General features: G+C 32.8%; 3 protein-coding genes across 3 annotated transcripts; 1 reads left to right on the top strand and 2 right to left on the bottom strand.

The window, feature by feature from the left end:
- On the top strand, nucleotides 1-8765 carry LOC134230053 (slit homolog 2 protein-like). Its single transcript, XM_062711822.1, has 3 exons — nucleotides 1-102; nucleotides 1630-3200; nucleotides 6827-8765. Exons 2-3 carry the CDS (start codon nucleotides 1638-1640, stop codon nucleotides 8399-8401), a joined length of 3138 nt encoding a protein of 1045 aa, XP_062567806.1. The 5' UTR covers nucleotides 1-102; nucleotides 1630-1637; the 3' UTR covers nucleotides 8402-8765.
- Nucleotides 8766-13878: 5113 nt separating this feature from the next.
- Nucleotides 13879-16147, bottom strand: LOC134230057 (uncharacterized). Its single transcript, XM_062711827.1, has 2 exons — nucleotides 16030-16147; nucleotides 13879-15581 (listed from the first exon to the last, which is right to left on the bottom strand). The coding sequence occupies exon 2, from the start codon at nucleotides 15560-15562 to the stop codon at nucleotides 14351-14353; it is 1212 nt and encodes a 403-aa protein (XP_062567811.1). The 5' UTR covers nucleotides 15563-15581; nucleotides 16030-16147; the 3' UTR covers nucleotides 13879-14350.
- A 3050-nt stretch (nucleotides 16148-19197) lies between these two features.
- LOC134230042 (arylacetamide deacetylase-like) lies at nucleotides 19198-23156 on the bottom strand. Its single transcript, XM_062711813.1, has 6 exons — nucleotides 23005-23156; nucleotides 22702-22797; nucleotides 22380-22503; nucleotides 21373-21436; nucleotides 21037-21158; nucleotides 19198-19874 (listed from the first exon to the last, which is right to left on the bottom strand). Exons 1-6 carry the CDS (start codon nucleotides 23149-23151, stop codon nucleotides 19204-19206), a joined length of 1224 nt encoding a protein of 407 aa, XP_062567797.1. The 5' UTR covers nucleotides 23152-23156; the 3' UTR covers nucleotides 19198-19203.
- Nucleotides 23157-26890: the final 3734 nt, after the last annotated feature.

Here is a 26890-nt window from a genome sequence, read left to right on the forward strand (position 1 = left end):
CTTGTATCACCAGGTAAATCGATACTAATCTTGTACAGGTGTCAACATCCATCCGAAAAAAAGGGAAAAACCAACGCAACAGATAAGCCTGTTTGTCATGTAGTAAGTACATTTATATATCTTCAAAGACATATTAAACGTTTATCAATGTTTCTATATATTTGTACGTATGTATTTGTTTTCTTGTTACGATTTCACAATGTATAATGGAGGACAGCTCTCGTGTTACAAGGACGTGTCATTTTATATAGTACCACCTTGTATCTTCGTGACAATAGCATGAGTAAGATTTAAATTATGCAATGCCAAAAAATCCATTAAATGAAGACTGTTAATTTTACCGATTTAGTTAATTAAATCACATGCCAGTATATATGCGGTTTCGATATTGTGAAAAGTCCACGTACTATCTATATAGATGCCCAGAAGCAATCACATACATTTGTATTGGTATAGTGTAAGGGAGACACTGATCTTTATCTCGAATAGCTTTGGGTCGTCAATTAGTAAAACAAGTTTTCATACGCAGTGTACCTATTTAAAAAAAATGTTGCACTCTTACCCTTTACAAACTATTGAAATTAAAATATATATTATATGATACATTATAAATGTGTTGTTGTACTTCCGTAAATGATTTATTCCTATGTATGGCGGACAAGTAATGACAAAAATTAATGGACTATCATTAGAAACAGCCGAGACATATAACATAACCATTGCTGCTTTCCTGGTTAATACGATGATTTGGCAATCTGAGTAGCATGAATATTCATCGAACCCGAAGATGCCTCATCATTGGATTGGCTAAAAAGTCACAAATTGTTTTATAATTTGATTCAATGATCTAAATGATATAAAGACGTTAAGCAATCCATGTCATCTAATTCTTTCGTGTTTACATTTGCCGAGGTAAATATCCAAATGCAATGTTTGACGTCCTGTCGAGTTTTCACTCAAACTTGCCGGTGGATTGGCTGTAAATTTAGCACGTAGGACTTCTGAGTATATATGAGGGATCTTGTCTTAATGGTCTTTTTCGTGCTATTACCTACCTCGACAGTGACCTTAGTTTATACGTTTTCATCCGAAGGACCGGTAATAAGATAATTATAGGGTTAAAATCCATGTATACATCATTCATGTATTCCAAATTCTATTTAAAGAGTTGTTTAGGTCCATTAATCAGCCGGGGGGCTTTCCATGAGCATTTTTTTCCCATTATACTGAATTAAAAGTAATAAATTTTCGTTTAGAAAAAAGTGGAAGAGGGAAGGCAGGCCTATTTAACCTAGGCCTCAATCTCATACCTAACCACAGATTTTATGTGCCTAAAAGTTACGTTTACCTGAGTGAAAGTCGGTTCAAGTGAAATAACAACAAAATATCTGTATCAAATTTGGGAATTTTCCGATCTATTTTAATACAGCGTGGTACATTTTTTAATTAAATCCTCATGTTCAAATTGAAAGTAACGCGCAGGTAAAAACAAGGTAGTAACATATTTTTTTCCTACAAAGTTGGATCTCAGTCAATCAAAGAGATGGGAGTTAATTAAATAAGGTACATAATAAATTTCAAAATTGTTCATATTGTGCGTTATACTTTCGATTTCCTTCCTTTTTTTAGAGAAAAATATGAAAATGATGTTTGCTGTAATTTTTCTGGCGGGAATTATCGCGCCGGAAATTGTCTTGTCTGCTGCTGATGACTGTCCTCTAAACTGCACGTGCAAACACAACCTCGTGAAGTGCCATGGCTACAATTCAGTCCCACAGCAATTTACAAATCCTTCGTACATCGAAATCTTGGATTTATCTCATAACAACCTAACCTCCTTAACTAAAAAAGATTTCGAAAAATTTATAAACGTACATACATTGTATCTGAACGAGAACAAAATATCAGACATCGAAAATGGAACTTTTTCATCTCTGATTCACTTATCAGTGTTGAACCTTTCCTGCAACAGCTTAAGAACAATAGACAAAGGCGTATTTTGCAATCTCAAAAATTTATTGATGCTGTACTTGAAAAGAAATTTTATCGAGAAGCTGTCATTGGACGTATTCCACAACGTTCCAAAATTACAATATATTAGCTTTGCCGAAAATTTACTCTATGGTTTTGAGGAATGCACATTTCCGATTCCGAGTTTACAAGTTCTTGTTCTAGATGACAACACTCTGTCATCCATTCCATCACATATCTTCAACTGCACTCCAAATCTCCATGCTATCAGATTGAATCTCAACAGAATAACACTGATATCGGACTATGCTTTCTCTAACCTTCCCAACATTTCAAGCGTTAGTTTAGACAATAACCGGATAACTCATCTGGAACTCTTTTCTTTTGAAGTCAGACATCCAAATCCTAATACGTTAATGGAGTGTCAAATACGTTGGTTCTCCATAGTTGGAAACCTACTCATTGAAATGCCACAGGCTTTGGATGATCTTGTATACGTTGAGCATTTAGATATAAGTGCCAACAACATCAAGCAAATTAAAACGCAGAGTTTTTATCGACTCAATCGACTTCGTTATCTTCGAATTTCTGAAATGCCGCTTTTGAAATCGGTTGCGCCAAATGCATTTGGTGGTCTTGATCTCAGAGACGTTCATATGACAAGAAATCCCATTCTGAAAAAACTTCCCGAAAATTTGCTGCAGAATATGGATAACTTGAGAACAGTTATCATCAGTAATAATGCTCTTCAGTCCGTTCCCAGAAGTTTGTGCAAGTGGCATATGTTAATGGATATGATGATGAATGACAATGAATTCATCTGTGGTTGTGGCGTTCAGTGGCTTCAGACATATCGTGGATGGGGTACCCCGCAAACTAACCAACACGTAAAGTCTCTAAGATGCCATCAACCGGGAAACTCCGCAAATTTTCTCATCAAAGATTATGACTTCGACCATCTTGCATGTTCATACATGGACACACCAGTAATACAAAAGTCACATGTTCTTGTAGGACTTATAGCCGCTACTTTGGTACTGTTGGCTGTATGCATGATTGTATTTATAGTCTGCTACTGGAAGAAAATCTACCGGTTCATAGAATGCAATCGACACACAGACTCTACGACCACAGTTGGGAGTAACTACATGTACAGTGATCTCTCTACAAAAGGCGAAATCAATGGGGATGCTTATATAACAAGAGACAAAGATAAACTTTTGACAATATAATATAGCCATTTTTTTTCCAAAAATGTTTCCACGAATATACAGCTGATTCGTTTGAAAACCATATTTACACACTTCGATAATCTATTGAAATATTAATGGATCATTCCATTTCATTTTGGTGTGTATACATGAATTATAACTGTGATAAAAATTGTTTAGAATTTTGATTTGTGTTTTGAAATATCTGTTCATAAGAATGTTGCTGTCCATATGATTTTAATTTTAATAACCTTATGAAAATTTGCAAGTAAGATGTTGATTAAATTATACATCACTTAATCGTATTGTTTGATTGTTTCTTAACGAAAAGAATACGTTCATTTTCACACAAATTTTTATTTCATTTTGCATTACTAGTAAATTTTTTTGTGTCTTTCAACCAGACTGTATGCATATTAATGTGGATGGATACCATTTATAAGACATTGTTAATACGGAGGTTAGTCCCAAATGAAGCAAAAACAACTTCGATAATATGTTTTTGTAACTATAGAAAAGATATTTTGGTTTTGCTTTCAGGTTGAAAGATTACAATTCTTTGTAAATAGCTTTAATTAACCTCTTTCTAAATGCAAGTTTATATCTAAATTGAAATTGAAAAGCAATTTTCAATTGCCCTAGTGTTAGTTTTATTTTCCATTAATTTTGAACATGCATTCATTCAAAATGTGTCAACTTATATCAGTATAATGTTCTATTAGTTTGTTGTTCTTATTCAGATTATGCAATGAAAGGAATTTTAACCAGGTCAAGGCGCACATACAAGGAATAATAATATATTTTTGTGTGGTTAATGGCAATGCATTGTCCATTCTAATGTCCAAAATATGCTCTAATATTATGACAAATTTACAGTTTTCTTATTTTAGTCCTTATTTAGCCTTAATTGTTTGAAATCCTAAATTTTTATCAACGAGTGCTGGACAGTTTGACAGGTTTTTTTTTCTTCTTAATATTTTATGTAATATATTTGTACAATTCCATATACTATATATTTCTAAAAGTATAGCGTCAATGTAACCTTGGTTATATACTTTTCATGACATGTCCTTATACACATTTTTATTTCAGAGTGTACAACCAGTGCTATTTAGATTCTTTTACATAAACAAACAGATTTTGAGATACTCATGAAAATGAAATGTATTAACGCATCAAATGGGTATAGACTTTATTAATAAGTTTGGAAACATTTTTCAAAAATTAGGAACTACGTGCCCACGGAACATTCCAACTACATGAAATCTTCAGGTTGGATTTGTCAATGTCTGGGATCTTGCAATAAAAATGTAACTATTAATCTTGATACGAATGATATTGAACGAAATATTGGTATATTTTCTGTCTATAAACCTTGCTATGCAACATGTATCCTGTAAAATTGAGAACTTACCAAGATTCATCTCATCTATTTTGAGATTAATAAACTTTGTTTTGGCCTATTTGTTGTCTTTCTCTCCAAACATTGATTATTGAAGAAACCTACACAACTATGAGCAATCCAGATTGGTCATGGAAGGGGTTAACTTTGAAAGAAAATCTTATAAAAAACATTAAGAGCAATTATTGGTCTTTCAGTGCTTTAACCATATTTTATGTCTTAAATTTATGTCTTAAATTGATTGATTGATTGATTGCATGTTGTTGTATATTCTCTCGAGAATTCTTCGCTCATATGGAGATGCCACCACTTGCCGGCGGAGAGCTGCAAATTTTGTCCTATACTCGGCACTTAGGGTCATTGAGCAGGGAGGGATCTTTATCAAGCCAGCACTTACTGCGCTACGGGACCTCAGTTTATATTGTCTCATCCGAAGGACCGGTCTCCACGTCCCACAATGGGATTCAAACCTGCGACGTAAGGATCAACTCTTTACTTCGCGACTCTAGAGCAGAAGGTGGCGAATCATTGGATTAACTGAAAAACAGCAATATATTGTTTTATTATTTGATTAAATGATATGTAGTCGATAAACAATTCATGTCAACTCACGTATTTACGTTTACCGAGGTCCTATCCATGTTTGACGTCCTGTCAATAATCTTTTTTGGTCGGTGGAGGGTTGTAAATTTAGGACTTAGAAGAACTTTTGAGTGAGGGGTCTTGATTTGTTTGTGCCTTCATCTACTTTGACACAGAACCTCCGTTTATATGGTTTCATCCGCAGGACCTGTAATCCGAGAAGCGGTACTGAATCATTTGTTTTCATTTTTAAAGTTTTTAAATTGGTTTTTATAGGTGTGGTGCAGAAAAATGTCTGACAAGGAAATAGTGCTATATTGCCTGAAAATGTATCAAGGTAGCCCCCCTCCCCTCCACCAAATTAAAATTCTTTATATTGAAAATTTTTATATCAAGGGGTGTTAAGGATCCATTAAATTGGAATGAACAGGGGATTTTTCCTGGACAATTTTGAAAAATATTCATTCTTAAAAGTTATAAATTTCCTTTTAAAAAGAAGTAGTGGGGGACGGACCAAATAAACCCCGACCCAAAACCCATCCAGTTTTTATGTGTCTAAACGTTTTTACCTAAGGGGAAGTCGTAATTTTTACAAAATATCTATATCAATTTGGGAATTTCCCGATCTATTTTATTTTTTTACTCCAATGTGGTTAGGCAAATCCTCATCTTCACCTGGAAAAACATATCTGAAGGAAACTGGTGTATATATTTACTTTGAGAGTTTGTCTGTTTGTACTTGTAGCTGTCTTTGTCTATCTGTCGGTAACAAATTTTTCGTCACAATTCTTTCAGCAACTACTCATTACAGATGCTTGAAAATTTTGCACATTCGTTGTTGAGGCAATCAATACCGTATATCAGGATTTTTCCGCGTGTATCCAATTTCCGCTTTGTTCGCGACGAGTTCTGAATCGCGGAAAATAAAACAGCGTAAATTTAATACAAAGTTTTCTTCTTGTAGTATGATTATTTCTTGATGCTTATATCGTAGAGGGTAGAAATAGCGGGATCAGGGGACAAGCGCAGGATACCGGTAATAGGCCTAGGTAAAAGCCCGTATTGTTTGTTTACTAATTGACAAGCCAGTTAATTACATGGGTCTCGTTTCTTGCTATTAAAACTAATTAAACCTGAGCTACTTGTCAGTTCGGAACAGTAAATGAACACTATATCTTAAAAAATAATATCTGTGCACAGTGGATTTGAGAGTTAATACGCAGCACAGGTGTGTAATCAGCCGAGAGGGTCTTCCGGAATTGACGAGGTGAAGGTCGACAATAGTCGATAGATCTATTTCTCACCCGTATGAAGCTTAATGACTTTACATTTTACATCCAATTTCTTCATAGGCTTAAACAATTGTTAATAATAAAATCACTGGGACTTTGAAAATGAAAATTTGATTGTAAAAATATACTGATTTAGGTTCTGATTCGCGGAAAAAACATGACGCGGAAAAAGCCTGATATACGGTATGTCTGGTTTCATTTTTTGTATCAATCCGATATCAACTTTTTTTGCATCTGTCCATACCCAATAAACAATCTTTCATAACAGTTTTATCAGCAACTTCATTGCATTGCAAATGTTTGAAATTTAAGCATACTCGCTATTGAGTATATACGCTATAATACTTTCGATTTTTTTTTATTTTTAGAGGACAAAAATCAAAATGATGTTTCCTGTCATTCTTTTGGTGGGAATTATCGCGCCGGAAATCGCCTTGTCTTCTGGTGAGGACTGCCCTGTAAACTGCACTTGCAAAGACAACCTCGTGAAGTGCCATGGCTACAATTCAGTCCCGCAGCAATTTGAAAATTCTTCGTTCATCGAAATCTTGGATTTATCTCATAACAACCTAACCTCCTTAACTAAAAAAGATTTCGAAAAGTTTATAAACGTACATACATTGTATCTAAACGAGAACAAAATATCAGACATCGAAAATGGAACTTTTTCATCTCTGATTCATTTATCAGTGTTGAACATTTCCTGCAACAGCTTAAGCACAATAGACAAAGGCGTATTTTGCAATCTCAAAAATTTATCGATGTTGTACATGAAAAGAAATTTGATCGATAGGCTATCGTTGGACGTATTCCACGATGTTCCAAAATTACGATATATTAGCTTGTCCGAAAATTTACTCTCTAGTTTTGACGAATGCACATTTCCGATTCCGAGTTTGCGCATTCTTGTCCTAGACAACAACAGTTTGTCATCCATTCCATCAAATATCTTCAATTGCACTCCAAATCTCCGTACCATCAGACTGAATCTCAACAAAATAACGCTGATATCGGATTACACTTTTTCTAACCTGCCAAACATTACAAGCCTCAGTTTAGACTACAACCGGATAACTCATCTGGAACTTTATTCTTTTGAAGTCAGACATCAAAATCCTAATACCTTGATGGAGTGCAAAATACACTGGTTCTCTATTGTTGGAAACCTACTCACTGAAGTGCCACAGGCCTTGGATGATCTTGTTTACGTAGACCATTTAGACATAAGCGGCAACAACATCAAAGAAATTAAAACGGAAGTTTTTTATCGGCTCAATCGACTTCGTTATCTTCGAATTTCTGAAATGCCGCTTTTGAACTCTGTTGCGCCAAATGCATTTGATGGTCTTGATCTCAGAGACCTTCATATGACAAGAAATCCAAAGCTGAAAAAGCTTCCTGAGAATCTGCTGCAGAATATGGATAACTTGAGAACAGTTATCATCAGTAATAATGCTCTTCAGTCCGTTCCCAAAAGCTTGTGCAAGTGGCATATGTTAATGGATATGATGATGGATGACAATGACTTTATTTGTGGTTGTGGTGTTCAGTGGCTTCAGACATATCGTGGATGGGGTACTCCGCAAACTAAACAACATGTGAAGTCTCTAAAATGCCACAGACCTGGAGACTCAAAAAATATTCTCATCAAAGATTTTGACTTCGACCATCTTGCATGTACATACACATCAGTAGTGCAGAAATCACGTGTTCTTGTAGGACTTATGGCCGCTACAGTGGTACTGCTGAGTGTATGCGTGATTTTGTTTATAGTTCGATACCGGAAGCGAATAATCTTCCGGTACAGACAGTTCAAATACAGGCGTCACACGGACTCTGCTTACACAATTGAAAATAAATACATGTACAGTGATCTCTCTACGAATGGTGATATCCATGCAGAAGTTCATACAACAAAAGACAAAGATAATCTTCTAACATAATATCATAGTCATTTTTTCAGGAACTTTTCTATGAATGCAGCTGATTCATTTGAATATCATTAATACACAATTGGATTATCCATTCAAACAGTGAAGCATTCCATTTTACTTTGTTTATGCATGCACTAGTTAAACTGTGATAAAAAAATTGGTTTTGAATTTTGAAAGAACTTAAAGTAAAAAATATTGCTACTCATCTGAAGAAAATTTTAATTATCTTAAGTAAATAAGTAATTTTAGTTTATATTTCATGTCAGTATTGTTTTTGTCTTCTCTATATTATTCTTATTTTACAGTACCGTAAAATTCAGTTTTGGTTGCTTCACACAATTTATTGCACTAAATTTTCAATTTAATTTATGAATGGAACAATACAAGTTTTCTTGTCTTGCTGTTTTAAATATATTTACATATTCTTTTTTGTGGCACTAAGACTTTTATTCATATGTCCCTTTTAATCCTTATGCTAAATTTTAACGATGAAATGCTTTATACAGGCATTTTTGTTTCTTTGCGAATATAATGCGTTCATTTTGATACAAATGTTAATTTCATTTTGTATTACATGTATATTCTTTTTATTCCTTTTAATCAGACTGTATTAATATTCATTTGGGTGGAAACCATTTATAAGACATTGTCAATACGAAGGTTATCTAGGTTTCAAATGAAGCAAGAACATGTTTACTTACTTGATATGTTTTAGCAACTATGGAAAAAAAAATGATTTTGATTTCAAGTTGAAAGACGACAATCCTTTGCAAAAGTAGTGAATCTCTGCGTACATGGAAGTTTAAATATAATTGAAACTAAAATGCAATTTTCAGTTCCCCGGATTTCATATTTATTCTGTATTAAAAATTAAAAATGTATTCATTCAAAATATTTCATAACGTAATTTAAGAGGTTTTTTTTCAAAATGTATTGTAAGGCATTTTTACCAGGTTAAGGCGCACTCCCTGTGCTTATCATGTACATTTTTTGTGTTTTTAATCGTCAAAATTGCAAAGGATTGTCCATTTAAATGTTAAACATGTTCCACTTGATTTCCTTTTTATTTTCTTATTTTATCCCTAAATTAACGCCAAATTTTCTTCATTTTGTCCATAAAATTCATATCAAATTTTTATCAAAGAGTGATGGAAAGTCTTCATTTTTTTCTTAACATAATGTTATACGTTTGGACAATGCTATATTTTTAAAATTATATCTTCTATGTATATATTTTGCATTAGATTTTCCATTGCAAATCCATACACGCATTTTAATTACACAGTGTATTTCGTATATTATTTAAATCTTATTTTGTTTTTTTTTTACAAGAAAGATTCTGATGTATTCGGAAGAAAGGTAATGTATTGTTTGTAGGGTAAAAGCATCAAAATATGAAGTTTATAAATAAGTTTAAAAGTTTATAAAATAAGGAGCTAAGTATTCATAAAACTTTCCAGCTACATGAAATCTTCAGGCTGGATCTGTCAATGGATATTGTAAGCCATTAGGTATTTATGGGATTAATAGAAAGAGATATCTTAGGTACACTAGTACATGTATTTAAAATTGCATTGATACTAAAATACAGAAAATTCACTTAAATCTAAAAACTAAAACCTTGATATGGATGAAACTATTTGCATTTGTGAACTATTCATTCATTTAATTTCTTTCTGATAACTTTATCATGCCATCTCTTAAATGAGAACTTTCTGAGATTGTTATTTGACGAATTGCTTTTTTGAGATTAATAAATTTAGTTTTTACCTTCTCTTTGTCTTTTCTTTCCCGACATCGATTATAGATAGATAAATTTTCAGTATTTAACCTAAATCCATTAAAAAGTTACAAATCAGTTGGCCGCCAAATATTGGATTCTTAAAACATCAGAGGTTGGACCAGGTGCCTTGGGATCTCCTGCCGACTGGTCACACCCGCCGTGTGATTTTTATAATAATCGTGAAATTACAGAAATATTTGTTGGAAAAGTGTGTAAATAATTTTTATAAATAAGTATGTTCCAAAAATTTATATAGGATACAGAAAAATAATGCTAAATTTTAAAATGACAATATAAAATATAAGACCATAGAACTAACGATATGACGATTGCAAACAAGACTGTGAACCCTCTTGTTTCAACAACCTGTTTGTCAATAACCTACCTCGTGTTAGGAATTGTTCGTACGTAGAGCGTGCTTTTGCTTATCGAATCCACTTCGAGACATAAACCCTGTATCCTGGAAATAAGGGTACATTTTTAATAAGGGAAGTTGACGATATAAATGTGAAAGTCATCACGTTTATCATTAAGATTTGTTGTTAGATTACCATTAACGTCTTTTACTAGTAAAACATCTAATAATTAAACAGATTTGTCAGACTCTCTTTTATTTCTAGCTCACCAGGATATATCGTGCCGACATCAGAACGAAAATAACCATTGCTGATTGACAAAACGTGGTCGATATACATGTATCTAACTGTCGAGTTGACGGAGGTCACAGCAAGTGTTTCTTCTTTTCACGTATAGGATTTTGAACAATTTCTACTTCATATGAATACAAAAATAGGTTTGCTAATAACGGGGCACAATTGGTACACATGGGAATTCCGATAGATTGTTGGAAGACTGGTCTCCAAAAACCACATTGTTATTATTAATCAGAAACTCAGGCATCTTTTTTAAGTCAACTTTTTTTATGTACTTGTGTGTAATAATTGTGATTGTTATTTTTACAAAATAATTTTACAAATGACCTATGACAAGGCGAGTAAATTAACGACTTAAATTTTTATTGAAAAAGCGGCTATCAATGATATCAAAATCCTGGACTTTAATTTATTGTGGGGAATGGTTATGTATAAAATCAAAAAAGTTTTTAAGATGTTAATTTATGTATAATCTTGCGATTTTAAATTCTCCAAAAGTTCCTTGGAATTTTTAAGTATCTTCATCTGATTTAAACCTCGAATATACAATGTATTGTTGCACAGTACTCTTGAGGTTTCGCCTTCACTACTGGTAATATCTTAGTGAGGTGTAAAGAAAGAGGTTTGGTAGAACATTTACTGGAACCAGCTATTTATCTTTTAAGCATTTTTATAAAGTTTCATTAACTAACTTTACGTAACAAGTAATAACCTGTCAGATGTGAACTAATAGCAAGGTAGTTTACAATGAGCCTGACTCACAAAAGATATACATTTAAGGGGCAATATCCCTCTGCTAAGAGAGATAACTTTCTGAATACAATTTCCCATGAAATTGTCAGGTTTCATAGATTCCATTCACAGGGACCATCTTATAGTCAACTTAATCGAATCTGTTAGAACGTTCAGAATTGGATTTCTAGTTTCTATTGCCAACATTTTTATTAATTATTTATCAATAATAGTTTACCTAAAACATTTAAATATCTATAGACAATACAGTGTGTAAATGATGGCTTATAAATAAGTATAAGTCATTTAATTGAACAGAAATTTCAGATACGAGACTTGTTTATAAACATTTTATTAATATTTTATTTCACTAAAAATATTTTAAGATAATGGAAAGATAACGATATGACTGATTGCAATTTACAAGCAAGAAAACAGTTTGATATTCTGATTTAAAAAGCAACGCTTCAGTATGTTTTCTAATGAGAATTAGGTAGGTATGAGAGTAAAAATTATTTCTATATATACCTCACATTTCTAATTTTATAGTGAGATAAACAAGCAAATTCAAAGAATTGTATCCTGGAAATAAGGTACATTTTAATGTTATTTTTATGACATATTGTAAAATATGAACACCTTATCATATGTCATTTATTTAGAAATTATCATTGAAGTTGATTTTTTTTTTAGAAAATAAGGTCAATCGTGAAGGTCAATGTCAAGGGAAAGAAATCATAGCATGCTCGGATGTATCTTTTCAAAGGTAATGCACATGTCATATTTGAAAGCCCTATCTCTTCTCAATATAAGGAACAAGATGTGTTTGTGAAACTCTGATGACCCCGTATGGCAATATAACGAAGATTAAAATTTTCTTAAATGTTTTTCTCACAAGAAATACGATTGTAAAATACAAAATCTTTAGCACCACCTGTTCAAAAATTATAGTCGAGGTCAAAGCAAGTGTTTCAAACTTTTGAAAGGGTAGTTGTAGGATTTTGAAAAAATTCTTGTCATATTAATATGTGAAATAAAACCCTAACCCTAACCGTTCAAAAGTTATGGTACACAGTTAAAGGGTCAATTCCAAAGTCAAGGTCAAAGGGTTAAAGTTCTTGGTATCCGATGAAAGATCTTCTCACAAGGATTACATATTTTAAGTACGAAAGCCCTAGCCCTTACAGTTCAAAAGTTATGGTCAAAGTTAAAGTTTCTTCATTACTAAATTTTTTAGGTACTTGTGTGTAATAAAGGTCAAAGTTGTTTTTCCAATGAAAATTTGCCACAAAGAAAACATATGTGAAGTATGAAATTCCTAGTATCTACCCTTTTAAAGTTGTGACCGAGGTTGAAGTTTTTTAAAAGTAGTGAAAACTCCAAGGTCAAGGTCAAAAGGTCAAGGTCAAAAGATCAGAGTTATTCATATCCAATGAAAGGTCTTGCCACAAAGAATGCATATGTGAAATATGAAAGTCCTAGTACTTACCATTCAAAAGTTATGGCCAAAGTAAAAATTTGGAATTTTTGTGTAGAAATGGGTCAAACTGAGGTTAAGGTCAAAATATACAATGTATTCTTGTCACAAGAAATACCTGTGAAATATGAAAGTTAGCTCCACTGAATCAAAAGTTATGGGCAAGGTTAAAGTTTTTGTGAGGAGTAAAGACAGAACGGACAGACTTGGTGAGAAGATGTTCGCTTTTGCGAAACCAATAATTGTATATTTTTATCAAATTTTTTATCACGATTTGACATATTATTCATTTCTGAAAAAAGTAAGCAACAGTTCATACTTCAAACTATTTTCCATTTGAATATAATGCTATAGTTGTTGATGAAAATCAATGTTTGGAATAAAAAAAAAATCGTGAAATTTGGACAAAAGATATACATTTAAAAGTCCTAATTTCTTATATATAACCTCTGTAATTTGCTCGTTGCTTCTTGGGTGTCATAACGATAAAGGTTATCAGTGTTTAACCGATATATTGTTTATATATGGATAACGAGGTCGCCACTCATGATGTACATGTAACTATCTTACTTTTCCATACTCATTATGTGTAATATACTGTATATGCAGAAAAATACAATGTTGTTATGAAGGTTTACCAAGAATTTTAAACAAATCAACAATGTGATAAATTCAAATTATTTTTATAACATATTTATAACGACGTTGTATATTATCTTAAAATTTCAAAATTTTCGAAATACAATAAAATATTTATCATCTATAAAAATTGTACATATTATTATTACAGTAAAGAAAAGTTTACAAGAATATCTAGTAGTATAAAATTATATTTACTACAACCTATAAAATACGAAAGTCAATACACATATACATATATACCAATGAATTAAATTGCCAGCAAATTGACTGTGTCAAATGACATGATTGTACACGTATATGAATATCAATATTTCCTCACAACAAATTGGCCCCTAATTTTTCTTAATGATAATATGCACTTATCAGTCTGGTAAATATAATTCCTTGGTCAGTTGTTAAATTTTTCAGGTATATCATTAAATTCAACATATGAGAAAATAATTTTTTTTTCAGAAAAGTTAAACTTTAGTATAAATGTATCTTCAGAAAACAAAAAGTCATTCTGAGATTTTCAAAGAGATACCCGAGCATAAGAGTCTGCACAAAATGTAAAAAGTTTTCCTGAGAAAAAATATCACTTTTTGTCTAGAAATTCAATAATAAACGTCACATTCAATTTTCATTGTTAACCTGTCAACACAAAGTAAAATTTTGCTCAGATTTGGATCTCGTCACTTCCGTGTAGCTTCTTCATAACTTGGGGGAGCTCCTCCGCTTTCCTCGTACTTGGGAGGTGGCGTCACACTACCGTAGCCGGGCCCTGCCGCTGGAGCAGATGCTTGTTGCCTTTCTTCTTCCAAAACACTCGGAAGTGCATTGAAAGGTGCGTTGGAACGAGTAGAAGTTGGTGTGTTTGTCGATTTCTTTCGGTATTTTTTTACTATAAGCATTGTTCCTAATAATCCAAGGACTGTAGGGACTAGAAAAAATATCATAACGTATACCCATTTCCTCGAAATGCAAGCTACTTCGATTTCAGCATCTCCTTCCAAGTCGGAACTGGAAGTGACGTTTAGAACGATAGATGGATGGCTGTGTAGTGAGTGGAAATTTAGAGTACAAGTAGGAGAAGTCTCCGAATTAGCACATTCTTCCACATGATTCGAAACATCATACAAACGTTTGTCCAAAGTGAAATTGACCGCCAGGCCAGTTGGGAACGGCATAATATATCGATTTGCAAATATTAAGTAATACTCGTCATCTGCCTTAACTGTGTATTGATACACACGCGGTTTGTTAGAATAACAATAAAAAGTTTTACTAAAAACACTACACGAGTAAAAACATTCGTCTTTTTTAAACTTGCTGAAATCCTTTTCTCCTTTAATGATTACGAAGTCAAGGGAAGAATCCGGGCATGCGGAAATTTCAATCCTGGAGTTTGCCAGCAAGTAAAATCCCCAGTATTCATAACTATTGTATTTTATTTGAGTTTTCTTCTGAAAGGTAATATGCTGTAGCTTTCCTAGATAATTAGACGGTTCTCCGTCCATTAAATATGCATTAAACGTTGATTTGTGTGACGTAACGGTAACACCATCACAGAAAGTTTCCGAAAACGTCTTCGGAACTTTTCGCATATCAGTTACAGTAGCTTCAATCTTTTGTGTTTTGTTCACGTGGAAAACTGTTATCAACGAGGTTATCAAAATTATTGCTACGATCCATGTCCACAACGTGCAAATTCGGACTTGAAAAGATTGTCCACGACAGCATAAACACACACAAATCCATGAGCAGTCGCAATCGCCAGCTTCGCCACTTCTCCTTGAATGATAGTGATGGGTGTGGTAGGTAGTTGCGCTGAAAGAAAATCCACCACCACCACTGAATCCGCCTCCTCCACCACCACCACCAAAACTTCCGGTTCCATGTACCATTTTGATTTACATAGAAAATCTGAAGGCAAAAGTTGTAACTAGGTTTTAGAAAGGAAACACTTGTTTTCCTGGTTAATATAGTCTTGTTTACACCCTTTCTAATGAAAACACGGACCTCGTTAAAACTATCTGAGCAGTTTAGGCATGTAAATATTGAAAGAGAGGAAAAGGAAGTATTGTACAAACATGTATTTAACAATCATGGCGTGTTTAAATTTGAATACAGTACGCCTGATTAAGTATTTAAATGGCCATCGTCTAAAATATCTTCATTGTGTAATTAAAACATTTCTATACATTTGTTTAAATCAGGTCACCAAATAAGATCTGCAATTTACGAAACCATGAAGTGAATTTGTCCGTTGTCAACAACATGTATATGCTTTTATAAACACATTTACAGATTTTTTAGTAGATAATTTTCAATATAAACTATTATCCCTAGGAAGAAGAATAAAGCGTCTTACCTAATACTTAGGTATGGTATAGACACATCAATGTACTTGTTATATACTCATTAATGTTGCTGAACAGAGCGATAATGCGGTTTCGCAATACTTGATAGCAGTGTCACGTGCCTTTTTGTAATGTAAACATAAGATTGTGACTCGTGGCTTCACGATTAAATTTTCCGTTGTCGTATCCTAGTATATATTTAAAGCAAGTGCTGACCCATAAAGTCAATTAATACTATTAAGTTTAAGGATTTAAATCATGTGCCAACAATCAATAACCCATGTAAAACTGATATGCACCTAGTACATCCCCATTAGTAAAAGAAAAATTTTCTGTGTTTTTTTTTTTTTTAAATTATTTGTTTGATTTTTTTCATTTTAAAACATGTTAAAAAAGAATTTATAACAAATGTCATTTTCATCACAGGAGTTTTAATTCTACCGAAATTTTCAGAAAATAAAAAAAAACGTAATACTTATAATAATAACACAATAATAAGATCTGCTGTGTTTTCATATTTTTAAAACATATCAAATACGGATAAAAAGCGCTGTGTCTAATTATGGTTTCAGGCTAAATATGTTTGAGCCTTTAAAATGTCTCCTACTTAGGAAGCATAAAATGCGTTTTTCTTTCTGCTCCTTCAACTCTATCTTCTTCCTTCAAGTAAATTATGATGAAAACATAACGAAAATATCGTATTTGATGCGCTGTTATCTGTTTCATGTGCGTGTAGTTGTATATACAGTGTATATACTGGTATATATACATGTATCTAAAATTCACTTGATATTCATGCATTTTATTACAAAGTATTTTTGCCATCAACAGAACTCTAATGTAATAAATAATTTCAAAATGCATGTGCAAACATCTTGCAAATCATGATTGCAAATTTTCTCTAAAATATAATTCTTCGCTCGTATTTTACAGGATTTTAAAGCTTAAAGATATTGAGGTTTGGCAATATCTACGTATATAGTACTTGGAGATCAAGTCTTCCATCAATCTGTTGGGATTCCTTTAGATGCTAACTACACCCTGTTATTAGCAGATATATTTTTGTATTCATATGAGTACAATGTATTCAATAACTTCAATGAAAAAGAAGTCTCTTGCCCTGGCTCTGAATCATCATTTGGATATATGGACGAAGTTTTATCAATCAACAATATTCATTTTTTAACTCCATAATATAGGACATAAGAAAGTTTAACACATCTGTTTCATATTTGGATATTTTACTAAAAATGCATTAATGGTTACCTTACAACAAAGAATAATGCTCAGTGTGATGACTACAAGTTTTTTATCGCTAGCCTCCCTTATTATTGTAGCAATGCGCTTTCTGTACCTGCATATGGAGTTAATCTTTTCCATTTGATTCCTTACAACAGAGCAATTTCAAAAAACGACTCAAGAAATTGACAAATAAGTTCATGGCACAAGGATTAAAACTGCTCCATTTAAATCAACATTCCATATGTTCTTTTGTTGATGCAATGCCCTTGTCAGAAATTACAATTTTTCGCTAAGTAATACTGACTTACGTTTTTCATGCTAAGGTTTGGAAATTATTTACAGACTGGATTTTGTATAGGTATTTTGCTTTCCCCTTTTATGGCAAGGGGCATACGAACTGTGTATTTGAGCGGCTAAAGGGGATACTTATTCTATTATGGCGCCTGAATCTATTTTCGAGAGACCTTTTGCTCTGTTTTTCTGTATGTTTGAGCTTGATCTTTGTTTGCAAATTTCATATTTCTTTACTTTGCTTCTCACGTATATTTAAATATTGCAATACAGAACTTGCATTCGTTCTCGAGTCTCTAGTCTGAGAGGCAGTGGCTTTAAAGTTTTTTTCTTTTAAAACCTGAAAAAGAAAAGTCTAGTTTTAAAAATAAAAGCTACATTTATTTCATTTCTAAAAATAAATTTAAAAATATTCTGAACGTGACCATTAATATCCATTACATACTGAAATATCATAAAAATTCTCAAGTATGCCCCACTTCTTCAAACTTTATCTAAAATTAATGATATTATACAGGGAAAATCTCGAACAGATTCTCAGATGATGTGACTCTGCCCTTTTATCTTATTGAAAATCGATCGACAAAAAATTTTAGAATGAAAAATTATAGCTATCCAGGTTTTTCAAGAAAATTGCATAATTTTTATATTTAGACGAATCCATAGATTCTTCTTTTTACTTTAATAATCTTGTAGCATAGTGTAGAATGCGTTGCCTATCATTACAAAATACCACTTATCGCATCTAATTTAATATCAAGATGATAAACATTGGTATCTAAGGCTAAATTTAAGGAAATTCTATTTCTTAAAATAGTACAAATATCAATTTACTTAATTCTTATAAGGCTGTTTCTTAGAATTTTGAAGAGCATTGGATCACATTCAGACACATAAAATATGAATTGTTGCATGAAAAGATTTTAATTTCAAACTTCAGTTTGAATGAAATTTATTTATCTTTAATATCAGACATATGAAATAAATACATGTATTATGTACGACATAGTTTGAGCCTATAGTAGATTGAACATTGTAAAAAGAGAGACAAATCTAGTTCCCGATCTTGGTTTTGTTGAATACTTTTCTAGTAATTCTAATGTAGAGGTCCATTTGGGGACTTCAACGTCAAATTAATAATAATGATAATTAAGAATTTGAAATAATAAATAAACAAGTTTAATTCGTTATAAGTTATTTTAAGATTAAAACGAAAAAAATAACTAAACTTTTGTGATGGGTAGTTACTGCTTGTTTAGTTACTGGTAGTTCTTTTGACGCAAGAATAAGTTTCATGCATGTTATGCTTATATAATATGTATAAAAGTAGTGAGGAGTTGATCCTTACGTCAAGGATTTGAATCCCACTCCGCGACGTGCATGGAGACCGGTCCTTCGAATGAGACCGTATAATTAGAGGTCCCGTGTCGTTGTAGGTGCTAACTTGAAAGATCTCTCACTGCTCATATGCCTTAAGAACCGGCTACATGTCTAAATTTACAACTCTCTATTGGCAAGTAAAGGGTCTCAATATAAGTAAAAATATCTCATAGAACTGAGAACATATATGCAAATGTTAAACATTTTCTTGAAACAACATCACTCATACAATGTAGTATATACCTTATAAAGATAAGAACACTAATATGACGTTATAATTCTTTATTCAAATATTCACAGATTTCCTCAACAGCTTTTAAACCGTTTTTATAGTTCTGTATAGATAGGAACCCATGATCCATTCCAATGAAATGCCTATGTTCTACTTTTTTCTTCATCGCTTGTAATCGCTTTGTCATATAAAAACCATCGTCACGTAGTGGGTCAAACTCTGCTGTCAGTATATATGTACTTGGTAGTTGACTTACACTCCGATCGTCTGCCATCAAAGGGGCGAAAGAGGGGTTAAGAAACACAGGCTTTATAAAGTTTGCTAAAGTTACGTTTTTGTCTGTATTTGAAGTTGCACTAAAATCACCTACTTGTAGCTTTTGAGGTAAATTTTGAATATCAACATTCTTAGCTTCCTTCGAGTCAAGCCAGTCAGATGTAAGATGCTTTCCAGCTAACAAATCAAAATGATTTACTGTTAAAAATTGGTGCCCAAAAGCGTATCTTAACCAGTATTCCACCATTCTTTCGGAATTGATTATGCTAGGGACGGAGGTTCCTGCATATTTAATATAGGACGGAGTTGAAAACTGAAAGGCCTGAAGCGCAGGGTAAATGAGAACTTGAACTTTTATCTTTGGGTGGTCGGTAAAATTAGGCCCCAACATTCTGAGTGCCACTGCAGCAGCCAAATTACCTCCAGCACTGTCACCTTTAAAATAAGTTACTGTGAGAAAAACAATCTTCCTTCTTCAGAATAAATTCAATATTTTGGACCTTTTCAACAAGAGAAAAACAACCTCGCATGTCTTACGTATGCATCCATTACTACCCCTTCTTTAAAAACATTGGATAGAAAAATAAATGTAGGAGGACTCCTCTTATTCTGATGATGACTTTTTTCACTGACATAAAAGGTAGGATTACAGAAGGGACAATCAACTATTGCGGGGTTCGTTTGCTTCCTTATTTCTTAGTAATAAAAGACTGACAACTTAAGACTACAATGTTCTAGCTCAATTTTGAACAATTTCAGAAAATTTAAGTAAAAGTTGTTCATACCTGATGTTATTATTAAAATAATTTGTTGGAGACCTATCATGCAATAAAAATGGCATCAGTACTGCCCAGTCTTAGATATTTAACCAGATTCAGTTTGAGAATTATTTCCTTTCCTTATTTAGGAATGTTTGCCTTATTCACAACCTTTCTTTATATACATTTTGCCTTATTCAGAAACTAATCTTAATCACACTGGATGAAAAGTCTAGTTTCCGCAAAACTGAAACTATGCGGAAACTAGTAGTAACCTTAAGTTTCTGCAGAGTTTCAGTAGAGTTTCAGCAATGCGGAAACTGTATTTTTCATCCAGTGTCAGAACTAAGCGAGCCAAATGACTGACAAATACAGATCTGAAGAAATTAAGGTTTAAATACTGTAGACGTACTTTTTTCCACGGGGTCATATTTCCGCGGAATCTCAATTTCTGTTTAATCCGCGGGTAGAAAATTACGCGGATTTCTTAGACTGTCACTATATGCCTTACATTTATATTAAGTACGCTTGGACAAATTTCCGCGGAAAATTTGTGACCGCGTACATAGCGTAAATTAATACCACGCGGAAAAAAGTACTTCTACGTACATGTAAGATGATAGGTGCGTGAAAAAGAAAGACAATCACAGCAAGAAAGCATGAATTGGTGTCTTAATAATCCCTATCATATTTTCTTTCCAATGATTTCATAAATAGAAAGCGACCACATTGTGACATCCCATAGTGTAAAGATATTTGGGGTGTTTTTCCGAGGCCCGAGAAGATGCAAATTATCTTCAGAATAGGATACAACAACTACATTAACAATAAACACCTACCCATGACACCAATCCTATTCGGATCGGTTTTATATTTACTAGGGTGACGTAGGAAGTAACTTGTTGCTCTTACACAGTCATCAATGGGAACGGGAAAAGGAAATTCCGGAGCCAGGCGATATCTGTAAGTTAGCATTAAAAAATGGTGACACAATGGTAAAACAATTAAAAGTGTAAGTAAAGCTTTAGGTTAGAGAATTAATGTTGATAAGTCTTTTAATAATACACATTACACTTTCTCGACAATGGAATGATCAATTTTTCAATAAAATCTTATCAAATTCAAATATAATTCTTCTCAAAAACTTCAGAAAGATTATTTGGAAGCAAACATACTCCACAGACACCACCACCATCTGTTTCTTTCTCACGAATCTTCTCATCATTGGGTCATGGGAATCTGAAAAAAAACAACTTTTCATTATCTTTTGAATATGACAGAGACTTAAAATTTGGACACATTGCAATGGCAGATCTAAAAATTTCACAATGGGGTAGGGGAAGGAGTGGGGTTCAAGGATAAATTTTGACAAAAATCTTTAAAACTCGGAAACCAAATATCATAGGGCATTAAAGTGGTACAGATTGTTTTCCTTTGGGTCGACAGACTTCATAAAAAAAACCGAACCTCTCGTGTATTGTTTTTGCAGACCCAAATTAATCTTTTGGAATATTATTGGAAGGCTCCTATTCCTGCGTAACAAAGTTAATGGAATTTTGATTTTTAACATAAATTGGGGGATGTAGCTTTAAAAAACGTCTACAGAAAGCTAGTTTCATGAACTTTAATTTATTTTAACAGGAATTGATTCATATACAGGATATTGTTTGCATGGCGCAGTGGTAGGATCGTTTGTTCTAGAGTTGAGGGTTCAAATTCTACAGTACTGCAGAAGTTTGAGATTGGTTCCTTCAGATACAATGTAAGAGAGTATAAACCGAGGTCCGATTTTGTGTCGCAGTAAGTGCTGGCACGAAAAAAATCAGTAGCTGCTTAACAAATGGTTCTTTGTGCCGAGTATAATAGGTCTAAATTTGCAGCCCTCCACTAGCAAGTGAAATCATTTCAATACGAGTGATTCTCTTTGTGGACAACAAACAACCATATTCTAGAATATGGTTGAGAGTGTCCTTTAAACTGAGAGAAAGATAAAAGGACGAATAAATGGACCAAAATAACAACAATATTTCTTTTCTATATTTGTCTGCATTCGTTCTGCCAGCCTGTTCCAACACTTCATTCTTAGTGTATATGTCGGTAAAATCAACGTTGGACAGATAGTTTTAGATTTAACTATGTAACTATCGACTATTGTACGTAATATAATTAGTGGAAGCAATACCTCTGGATCCAAACACCCATCCACCACCATGGTAGAACACAAGTCCAGGCAGCAGTTGGTCTCTCGGCAGATTTTTGGGGCTATATACTCGTACATTAACTCCATCAAATGTGTCGTCTACAGACTAATAAATAAAAGATATATGAAAAAAAAATTAAAATGTTTCTTTGTGAAAAATACTAAAAGAGCAACCAGCAGAAAGGTTTTATTTTCAGCATGTTTAGTTTAGGAACTTCTTATGAAACAATATAGATGTGAGTTTGTTTATGTAAGTAGAATAAAAAGTGGTCCTTTCAATAAGATGTAAATTAAAATACTTAACTGTAACGGTGTCGTTTGGGTCAATAACTGGTTTGACGGACCTGAGTTTTCTAAAAGTTGAGACACCATCAATTCCAATCATATCCAAAAGAGAAACCTGGAAATGCCAGAATAGACATATACCCCCAAAATTATGGAAAGAACTGTTACAATATCAGACTAGTACTTATTGTAATACTAATTTAAAAGTAGTAATAATGGTACTATTATCAAGATGCACAAACGCAAAAATTCAGATATTCTAGAACACTAAGTTCCAACCACACCGACAGATGGATAAGGAGGACAAATTAAACCCACTTACAAAACCCACAATAAGTTTGAATTTTGCTAGAAACGCCATCTGCTGGTATGGCTCTTCTGCTTCTGCTGGCATGGGTGTATAAAGATAGTAGGCAAGTCCAGCCAGGGCTGCAGACAGAATAACCACCAAGAACTTCAGTTTAGTCATTTTTTCTGTAAGCGAAGAGAGTCTGAAGGTGGACAAGATAAAATACACAATGAGAAAAGGACAGGAACTTTACGGGGGGGATATAAATTGAATGCAAAATTTCAGTACCAACCATTTCATGAAATCAACTTTGCGAGATGCATGTATGATGAACTTTTTTGACTTGACCAATTGCGACACATTATGGAACCGTTGAAGTTATACAGCATGCATTACATTTTGATATTAAAGTTTTTAAAATATTACGATTACGTACAGTAATCAAGCTCAAAGTCCTTTAAAACAGTATATATAGGGAGCAGAACAATACGGACGTCAGAGATGGGGACAGATGCATGGGGAAAAATAATATCCCATTTCGCTCGCCCAAACCAGCCACGGGCCCCTTGATATGATGGTGCAAACGAGAAAATCAGTAGGAAATTAAGTGAGGATTTACAGAATTAACGATTTGTAAAAAATATATTTTTAAAAAAATTAAAATTTTCAGTCCACATTTGACTTAATGCTAGATTGCATAATATATGCTGACAAGGTCATTACATCGACGATAGATTCTACGAAATATGTGTAATTCTTTCTTATTCACTTTTTTGTTTTAATAGCCTGTTTAGTTTTTTAGAAGTCGTATGTTGGTAGATCATACTCTATTTTATTAAAAAGTTTTGATATTATTTCCATATTTCCTTGAACCCATTTTAAAACTTATTGTCACATAGTATCCCTGCTGCTGTTAGTATTTAAATGAAGAGTAAAGAAGCGAGCATGGGTGAACATATTGTATCTTTTTATGTATACTACCTATATCTAATCTAGTATAAAAAGGGGTTATCAAAATTAAGTTTAATTGTTCGGAATGTTAAAAATATTCAAACTGACAAATGATTTTGAAGAATTTTCTCCTTTGAAAGGGAAAAATCGTATATGTCGGATAACCACTTGAGAATTACATATCCCGAAACGAATTCATCAGAAATTAAATGAAACATATGGAGATTACGAACAGTATTCAAAATCAAAAGGTCCATAAACAAATATACAAAATAGAAGCAGACCAAACACGAACCTCCAAAATATCAGAGGTGGGGTCGTTTTAGAAAATATTCATACGTACATGTAGATCATGCTTTTGCGTATCGAATCAACCGAGATATATAAATTCCGTATGCAGGTGATGAAGGTATATTGTTGCATAAGTAAGGGAAGTTAATTGACGATAGAAAAGTTAAAGCCATCACGTTTATCATAGAGCTCGGTTGTTAGATTACCATTAGAGTCTTTTTCAAGTAAAATATCCAAATATGAAATAGATATGTCAGACTCTGTGGTATCTTCAAGTAAATATTGATCGTACAGTCTATCTTTTAAAATAAATTTAACACATTTTCTGGCTCTGTATGGTCATATAAAATAAATTCAATTCAAGGAGTCTTTTTTTCGGGACAGCTTGTATTTCCTATTTTAAAAGCGTTTATTCATTTGTAGTATAATTCGTATAGTTAATGCATGTACATGTACCTTATCTTAGTTTTGTTTATAACCGATTACTCCGTTTTTTATCTCACCTCATACTTCATCATGTTACGGTGGTTTCACGAAAACGAGTACACAAGTTAAAACTTAAATTACAGTTCTACTCTTTCACATATACGTACTTTAAGACGAGTCGTGTGTTTTATTTAACATGTTTCGGCAACATTTTGTACCTTTGTGCCCTTTTGTAGCTTTAGGTAAAAAGAAAAATAAACTAGCTGTATATACATACCCTACCTGTGCACTATCTTTCCTTAACGTCCTATATTTTGCACCTCAGTAATAGAGACTATAGTATACCGGCACATGTCTACCCCTATATTACTAATAATTGTTTATTTTGTTTATATTCAAGTAAATCGGACAACTATAATCGAAGCTTAACAAAATAAGAAAGATTACTATGATACTATACATTGTAACAGGAAACATCTTATAGTAACTTAAAAATTGCCTTACTAAAACTTATATACTTGTTTTACTTATTAAAAATATTTAAGAAAAAATTAATTAATTTAACAGAAGTTTACAGGAATGTCACGTTTTCTTCATTTTCATGATGTATTTAAAAGGTCATTAAATATATTCTTTTCGCTTTAAAGAATAAATTTACAATTTTTAATGAATGTAGTATATGGAGATAACGAATAGTATTCAAGCTCAAAAGTCCATTAAACAATACAAGATAGGAGCAGAGCAAACAAAGACTTCATAAACATTAGAGGTGGAATTAGGTGCCATGGAGGAGAGAATATTCCCTGCCGACCGGTCACACCCGTCGTATGCTTTTTATCATAATCGGGAAATAACGGAAAATAACTGCTTAACAATTAGTATGAAAAACGTAAGTCAGTTTTTGACTCAGTAAATTGTAATTGCTGACAAGGTCTTTGTATCAACCATAGACCGTATGAAATGATGACTGTAAACAGACTGAATAATTCATACAAAATTTATTCACATCTTGTCGGAAGCTCCTTTATCAAAAAGAAAAAAAAAACAGGCAAGCGTAGCGGCCCATAAACATGATGTTTGAAATAATTTTGGATCAAGCAAATATTAATTTTACTACCAGATCACATTTACTATTACTTGTCCCACGAGAGCAGATGACAAAATAACTATGGGAAAATTAATCTGGTATAGATATGTTTCCATTGCTAGTAACTCGGCAGGCATTTTTATTTATCAATGTCGCGATCTATCCGCTAATGGAAGTTAGTCTTTCGGAACATCATCAACAACTTTTTGCATCACCAGTTGCATTCATTATCTGCTAAAAAGTATCATTTTACATGCAGGCACCTGTCAAATTGACGAAAAACTAATACAAATAAGCATAAAAAAACGTGACCCTTTTATCAATTAGGATCGTGCATCAATTGAATTTTATATCAATTAGTGTCAAATGACTACATACAATGTAATGTTATATAGATTATCAGATGATTTTAGGGAAAGTTATATTACAAAATATTGGCCAGAGTAGTATAAAAATGACAAACAATGAGAAATTGATATAAACTTTAAGTTATGATTTACACTATAATGAATATGTACTATAAAGTTTTATACACTGAAGCCAGAGAAACGGAAGGATATGTTTGAAATTATTGTAGTCTCCATTTAAAGTCTTTTGGAAATGTCCAACTTTACCCCTTACTTCCTTTACTTTTCAAATGAAATACAGGGTTTACTTTGCCTGGCTTCAAAACATCCCCTTTACAAAAAGAGTTGTATTAATTCCTTAGAGTATAGTAAAGCTTGATGTCGTTATGTTGTGAATGAACAAAAAACTGATATGTTAAGTAATATTTCTTCTTCCAAATCTGAAAAATAAAGTACAATTTCTATTTAAATTGCTTTAAGGTTCTTTCATAATACATTAAACAGATCATATGTTTACAATGTATATTACCATTATGAGAGTTGTAATATATGGGGAAAATTTAAAAAATCGGGACTTGGTTCACATGTTTAAGTTGTCTTAAATTCATACGTAGGTTTTTACCCCATTATTATATGTTCTTTAAATCTATCGATAATTTATGCTCTATATAAATAGTAATGAAAATGTGAACTTCGTCATCCCCGTGCTTATTCTTCAGCTTTTAGGTGGTACTAAGCTGGTTATATATTGAAACGTTTACAAAAGACTAGTTTACTCATTATCATCTAAATAACATTCTTGTAAGATTCAGGAGAT

This window comes from Saccostrea cucullata, unplaced genomic scaffold (genome assembly GCF_032062105.1).
Source record: "Saccostrea cucullata isolate Sc308-1 unplaced genomic scaffold, CSIRO_AGI_Scuc_v1 ctg218, whole genome shotgun sequence".
Lineage (NCBI taxonomy): Eukaryota > Metazoa > Mollusca > Bivalvia > Ostreida > Ostreidae > Saccostrea > Saccostrea cuccullata.

What these genes read in the sequence shown, in the direction of transcription:
- LOC134230053 (XM_062711822.1), top strand. Translation starts at nt 1,638, where the DNA reads ATGAAAATGATGTTTGCTGTAATTTTTCTGGCGGGAATTATCGCGCCG. An exon ending in AAGATAAACTTTTGACAATA is followed by an intron (nt 3,201 to 6,826) that starts TAATATAGCCAT and finishes TTTTATTTTTAG; the next exon opens with AGGACAAAAATCAAAATGAT.
- LOC134230057 (XM_062711827.1), bottom strand. Translation starts at nt 15,562, where the DNA reads ATGGTACATGGAACCGGAAGTTTTGGTGGTGGTGGTGGAGGAGGCGGA.
- LOC134230042 (XM_062711813.1), bottom strand. Translation starts at nt 23,151, where the DNA reads ATGACTAAACTGAAGTTCTTGGTGGTTATTCTGTCTGCAGCCCTGGCT. An exon ending in ACCCAAACGACACCGTTACA is followed by an intron (nt 22,504 to 22,701) that starts GTTAAGTATTTT and finishes TTTATTTATTAG; the next exon opens with TCTGTAGACGACACATTTGA. An exon ending in GAATAGGATTGGTGTCATGG is followed by an intron (nt 19,875 to 21,036) that starts GTAGGTGTTTAT and finishes CTTATTTTAAAG; the next exon opens with GTGACAGTGCTGGAGGTAAT.